The sequence below is a fragment of the Corvus brachyrhynchos genome, unplaced genomic scaffold, assembly GCF_000691975.1.
Source record: "Corvus brachyrhynchos isolate BGI_N302 unplaced genomic scaffold, ASM69197v1 scaffold145, whole genome shotgun sequence".
Taxonomy (NCBI): domain Eukaryota; kingdom Metazoa; phylum Chordata; class Aves; order Passeriformes; family Corvidae; genus Corvus; species Corvus brachyrhynchos.
Window position 1 is genome coordinate 137,513 of NW_008238344.1, and position 6,633 is coordinate 144,145.

At 52.0% G+C, this 6,633-nt stretch overlaps 1 protein-coding gene across 1 annotated transcript in view; it reads left to right on the forward strand.

The window, feature by feature from the left end:
* The window catches only part of SSH2 (slingshot protein phosphatase 2), a 29,239-nt gene that overhangs the window by 22,152 nt on the left and 454 nt on the right, over positions 1-6,633 (forward strand). Inside the window, exons 13-14 of the mRNA XM_017735157.1 lie at positions 3,047-3,890; positions 5,133-6,630. Of these exons, the coding sequence (XP_017590646.1) occupies positions 3,047-3,890; positions 5,133-6,630 (2,342 nt within the window). The remainder of the gene's footprint in view (positions 1-3,046; positions 3,891-5,132; positions 6,631-6,633) is intronic.

Genomic DNA, 6,633 nt, shown 5'->3' on the forward strand with positions numbered 1-6,633 from the left:
CCCCCCTGTCACGGTAGTGTGCTTCCTCTTTCCCTCTCTGCACAGGTAAACAACCTTGGGGCTCCTCCCAACTTATTCCCTGGCCAGGTGCACCCACAGGATCTTCATCCTCCACCTCTTGCTTTGCCTGCTTTCCTCTCTCCTGCTCCCCAAACCCTGCCTGCCATAATGACCCTCTTTCTCTCTAAAAAAGCAGCCAAGTGGTATCGAGTCTCAGGACAGATCACATGGAATAGATAATTTTAAAAAACAGTGCCCTGCTGGACTGAAACCCTTTGGGACAGACACCACACCTGCCTTGGGTGCCTCATGTGACACCAAACATGCTGCTGGCACCAGTTAGTAAAGGTCAGTGCTTAACTCTGGGCCAGAGATGACCTGACCAGTGTGGTTTGCAATGACCACACTGGGAACTTAGATCTCATTGGGGTAGATTGGATGGAGAAAAAGAAGCTTTTTAGGTGTGAAAAATGCACCAACAGGTTAGTGAACACCTGTGAGGAGCCCTGGTGTGGGACCAGCTGGTCTGTCACATCTTTAAGCCCTCAGGCTACCAGTTGGTTTGGGTAATCTGCCAATCTGGTGGTTGGTGACATGCCTGCAAAGCCACCCTGTACAAACATTTTGGTTAAGGATTATTTTTCCCTTTTAGTAATTTCTTTTTTGGAGGTATATCTTTCTTGCTGCCACCATTTATAGGCATGTGGCTTCCCTTCCACTGAAGCACAGCCCTGCTCCTGACCTACTCTTCAAGTCCCTGTACAATGGCACAAACAGGATTACTTGTGAGGCTTTAAAAAATGCAAGAGCAGTGCGTTACATCTGTGGAGGACGAAAAAGCCTGCAGTAAATGAAGCTTCACTGAAGCAAGGAATGGCCCCTCCATGCTGCAGAAACTGTCCCTCTTTATCCACTTCCTCTCTCAGCTCCAAACTGCTTTTTTTTCCCTCTTTCTTTGTGTTATTCAGCTTTGCCCTCTGGCCGCCTTGTTTATTGCTGCAGTATTCCAGGACAGGTAAAAAAAACAAAAACAAAAAAACCAACAGATTGACACTCATGTGACTGCTCCAATTTCAGGGGGAAGGTATGTGAGGGCAGCCATGTGCTCACACTATCCAGTTACGGTTTTGTGCTGGGGTTATGGCAACTGGGATATGTTTTCCAGCTGTAAAATGAAAACCCCCTGCCTGCTTTTAGTCACAACAACAAGTGTGTTTTGCTCTTTGGGACTGTCATGCTTCCTGGGGTTAGTTAAACTGTCCCCTCCCTCTGTTGATAAACACAGCAAGGCTGAGCCAGGCCTGTTTCTGTTATTAGTTATAGATAAGTTACAGGAAACTGGTGTATGGGATCTCCTGTGCCTTGTGCAGCTTGTGAATCAGCAGCAGTTTTATACCCAAGCCTGGAGAGCTGGTGGGAGGTGTGGGGGACTCCTGGTCCAAAGCTGGTGTGGGCACAAGCACTGGGAATGTTGCCCAGGAAGGTCAAGGGGTGGCTGTGGGCTGTGAGAAGGGACGTGGGCTCCTGTTCTCTGACTCTGCATCAAGCACCTCATGCAGGTTGTCAGACTGGGGAAGTGTGAGATGGGAAGGTAGCACAGCACACCTCTGCCAGTGGTGCTTGACATCTGATTTGGTCCTCAGATCTGTGCCAGTTGCTCACACAGGAGGGTAATTTTCACTTTAAAAATCAGATGTGCAGCAGAGGGCTGGATTTGAGCACTGAAGTGCCCTCAGAAAACACCAGCAGCTCCCCAGGCTGTATGAGCAGAGATGTCAGATGACAATCCCATACAGAGCCCAGGCAAGAACCTGCCTTAAGGGCAAGCCTGGTTCTGCTGCCAGTGTCAAACTGCTCCAAAAACCATTGGAGACAGAGCATGTGCACTTCAGGACAGTGTCCTTGGCCTTTGATCTTGACCCTCCTCTCCTGAGAAAGGACCTGTGTCGCACGTGAAGGTTGTCACTGATTATAGGGTTGGAAAGCTAAATCTGCAATGGATTATTTTCCTTAGCTGTTGGGCACCCACAGGTGAGCTGGCACACGGTAATTAGCTCAGTACCATCTGTTAATTAACTTCCTGTGGTCACTGGATGTGTCTGGGAGCGCCTGCTCATAACAGCAAGGTACTGGAGGGGTTTTGCAAGATCTCCTGCAGCTCCAAGGAGGTTTCTGTGGTTTCTGTGTTCCTCCTAGGGGCAATGGGTGGAAACACATCCCTGTGGCCGTAGCCACTCAGCAAACCCTGGCAGCCTGGGCTAGCTCTGGGATTTCATGGCAAGAAGTTGCCTCCAGTGCTCTCTGTAAGCCCAGGTGCATGGGTTGGGGATTTTGGCAGGTGGAGATAAGGAAGGTGATGCAATGCCACCGGCAGTTGCTTGGCCTTTTGATGGTTCAGACTTTCCTAAAGGGGCTTTCCAGGAGCTGGAGGAGTTCTGAGCTTCCTTCCTGTGGAAGGTGGGTGGTAATTTGGGCTTTTGTTTTAATTTGTTTACCATTGAGGATATCTTATGTATTTTTGCACACACCCACCTCTACTCATCCCACCCTATCCTTTGGTTACAAGAGCCAGTTATTGATGACTGAAGCTACTCAGAGAAGGAACCGTGAGGGAAACTGGACTTTATTCAGTGCCCACCACCTGCTTGTGTCCCGCACAAGGGGTTCTCTCTCATCTGGTCACTGCTCACCTGCTAGCAAATGGCAAAGTGCTGGCTGAGAAGGGACCAAATTCTGCAGTCAATTAAACATTGCATTTGTTGAGTGGACAGATCCAATGCCACAGGGGAATAGCGAGGGGTGTGTGGAGCAGAATGGTGCCATGGGATTCAGCTCCTGGAAAGTGGCTCTTTACTGAATCAACTTTTCCAGCAGCAGGTTTGGCCCTGAACTGTTCAGGTGAAGCTGCAGTTGTGGCCAGTGACTCCTCCAGCATTTGGCACAGTTTTTGTTGTAGGCTGTGTCCTCTTACAACCTCTTACAAGGTGGATCTGGCTCTGGTATGTGGAAATTACTCACTGTTTTCCTTTGCTCTCCTTGCCCGCAGCAAACAGCGGCACAACAAACTGTGGCGCTCACACTCGGACAGCGACCTCTCGGATCACCACGAGCCCATCTGCAAGGCTGGGCTGGAGCTGAACAAAAAGGAGATCACCACCTCAGCCGACCAGATCTCAGAGGCCAAGACCAACGACAACCAGCAGCCCATGTCTCCCATCTACTCAGCTGAGCTGGACAGAGAGCAGCAGCTCCCAGAGGACACAAACATGATCGAGGACGTGTGTGTGAAGGAGAGAAGGATCCACTTAGAGTTTACTTGCAGAGACTTCCACGCTGAGCAGATGGAGGACAAGCTGAACCTGAACAATATCAATGGCTGTACGGCGGGGTGCTGTGTAGACTCTGTCCCCCCTGACAACTGCCATGCTTCTGAGGCCTTAATGCAGCTCCAGCACCCCTTGGAAATAACGGAGTTTCCTGATCTGACAGTGGACGATCTAGAAAAAGATGCCCTTAAGCCTGATATGAACGTGCACTTGGTTCCCATGGAAGAATTCACTTCATGCTTAAAAGACTTCCCCCAATCCCCAAACCAAAATTCCCCAGGTCTCCAACAGAACCCTCAGCCCGAAGTGACAGACCTCAGCACAGACAGGATTGATTTCTTCAGCGCTTTGGAGAAATTCGTGGAGCTCTCCCAGGAGAGCCGGTCACGCACCTGCTCCCATTCCAGGCCAGAGGAGCAAGGGATTGGGAGGAATGGGGTCTCCAGGGTGCCCATGCTGGAAGTGCCACCTGCTGCAGATGGGAGTGCAGATGCTCGAAGGCACAGCCCTGGAAACTCTCCTCAGGCATCAGATGACTCTTCCACAGATGAAGAGCAACAAAAGGTTAAAATAACTTGCTCAGTTTTTTTAGGAACTGCTGCTCGATGCTGTCTGTGGGGTGGCTGTGGATGGGATTTTCTAGCCCTGCTTTCACTGGACAGAGTGTTTGGGGAGGGATTGCTAGATGCTTCTCCCTTCCTTCACTTTTAGATACTTGCCCTTTTCTGCACTTTTTCCTTAAACATCAGTTTGCTGGCATTGGCAGGGCCATGAGCTGACCTTGACCTGACCTGCTGTGCTGTTCTCGTGAGAAACTTATTTTTGAGTTTTGCATCAGGACAGCAGAAAGGTGGGACTTGACCCACTAATTTAGCCAGACCGTGAGCCCAGCCAGCATCCCAAATCTGCACAGATACTTATCTGACTTGAGAAATCCACCAAAGAATGGGGCAAAACTGGCCCTTTTCCCTGGCTGGGAAGTACCAGCATTGGGGTAGTAAATCAAGGCAGGTGTAGAGCTTCCATTGCTGGAGGAAGAAATTAACCTGTCCAGGTCTGGAGTGATGGGATTGGGCACGTCATGGCTCACTTCTCCTGGGTAGAGAGATGGTCTTGACAAAATTTAGTAACCTCTAAATTTAGGTACCTTTTTCTAGTAATTGCTTTTCAGCCTCCAGGACTCTCACAGGGATTGATGATGTCCTGGGCCATCATTTTCTGGGAGCTTCTCTTATTTAAATTCCACACTGAATTGCTTGAATCTTTTCCATCTCCATGTGAGGCAGTAAGGCTCTTCCAAATATAATAGGCCAGTGCTCTCTCCTGTGATTTGGCAGAGAGTGTCTGTGGGGATTGGGATCCTCCCTGGCCATTTTCCTCTGGGAAACCAGAGTGTTTCAATGCTTGGTCATTCTTTTTGCTGTACTTCTGTTTGCTCCATACGTGAGCAGAATTTGTCATGTTTTCAGTTCAAAATGGCACTTTTAGCAGTATTAGGATTCTTTCTGTTGGACTTTTCTTCACTTAAAAAAAAAAAAGCTACCTTTTCCTTGGGGTTTGTGGCAATTAAAGTTCTTAGATCTCAGTCTAAGTGAAGATCCAGCCTGGAATATGTTAAATTCAGTCCCAGAGACAGTAAAAAAATCTACGTTGGTGATCAGTGCTGTGGTGATCTCTCTCCACACACTGCCACATGCTTTTTTGTTCCTTTGGGGATGTGCACCCCTGTTTTCTCTACCCTGCTGCTGTTTGCCCTGTGTCAGCACAGCTGATGCACTCCGTAATTCTCCTGTCTGTGTGTTGCAGGAGGTCCCTGAGCTGCCTGGTGCAGGTCATCTCACGAGATCCCACTCGGAAAATGCCATTTCTGTGAAGGAAATTATCACAGAGATCGAGTCAATCAACCAGGGAGTAGGACCTGCCCAGCAAAAAGAGGGTTCAGCCAACCTCAGCCAGACACCAAAGAGGAACATGGTGCATGACCTGCCAGTGGAGGTGATTTGGGCATCAGAAAAACTGGAACAGAGTGAAGGAGCCTGTGCTGGACACCAGGAAAAGGAGAAGGACCCTCTGCCAGCTGAGCAGGAAGAAGCCCCATCTCTGCAGCTGTCTTCTGGTAAATCAGACCTGGAGGAAAGCAGCTCTGGTGGGGAGCAGCAGGAGCCTCGTGGCTCTATCAACCCTGAGCCCAAGTGGTGCCCCGGCTCCGTCCGGCGCGCCACGCTGGAGTTCGAGGAGCGCTTGAGGCAGGAGCAGGAGCACCAGCACACAGCCCCAGCCTGCACTTTACTGACCCGCAAGAACTCCAGGAACGACTCCCCTGCTGCCCAGCTCCTGCCACGGGGGAAGAGCGAGGAGCCACCCCTGGAGCTGGCTCTGGAGGGTGACAAGGTTCAGGGTCCAGGCGCTGAGGAACCACTGCTGCCTCCTGGGGCAGAGCAGCCTGTGGGCAGACACCTGCCTGCACCCCTCGGGCCCCCTGCCCAGGAGTCCCTGCCCGCAGAGCCCAGCCCGGGGCAGGAGGGAGCGGCACAAGAGCGCAGGACAGTGGTCTCGTTTGACGGGACGGAGGAGCCATCCCTGCCCTCCCTCCTGCCAAAGAGAATCGAAATCATCGAATACACTCTCACGGTGAGGCCTGCGGAGCAGCGCCCCGACACAAGCTGTGAGCAGGGCGGGCTGGCCACGGCCACCCCGTCTTTAGATGAAAACTTGAACCCCTCGGTGTGCTTGGAGAAGGCTCTGGTGGATCCCTCGCCGCCGGAGCACACGGTACGCAAGCAGGCCGCCTTCACCGTGAGCAGCCCCAGCGAGGAAGGCGGTGGGATATCTGCTCACCTCGGCATTGCTTCTCCCTCTGCCCAGGTGACCTGTCCACCTCCAGGCAGCCTCGAGCCCTCTCCTTACCCCTACATCATTCACCTGGAAGGTGTCACCGAGCAGAGCACGAGTACAGACGATGAGCCGGTCACGCCGTGTGGCACCGAGGGAGATGCAACTCTCCCGTTCAGGGATGGTCCCAAACCTCTCTGCGAGGGCAGTGCTGGCATCTCGAGGCAGCTGAGCAGTGAGGACTTCAGCAGGCAGCATGCTGAAAACATGGACTTTCTGGACATCTCGTTCCTGTGTTACAGCCTCCCGCACAGCTCCAGCAGCCGCAGCGTGGAGGAGCGCTCCAGCAGCCCCGGGCTGGTCAAGCAGCGGGCCAAGGAGATAGAGGCTCGGATCCGGCACGCAGGGCTCACCACGCCCTCCCACATGAAGCGCTCGGCATCCCTGGCCAAACTGGACTGCCTGGACCTCTGCA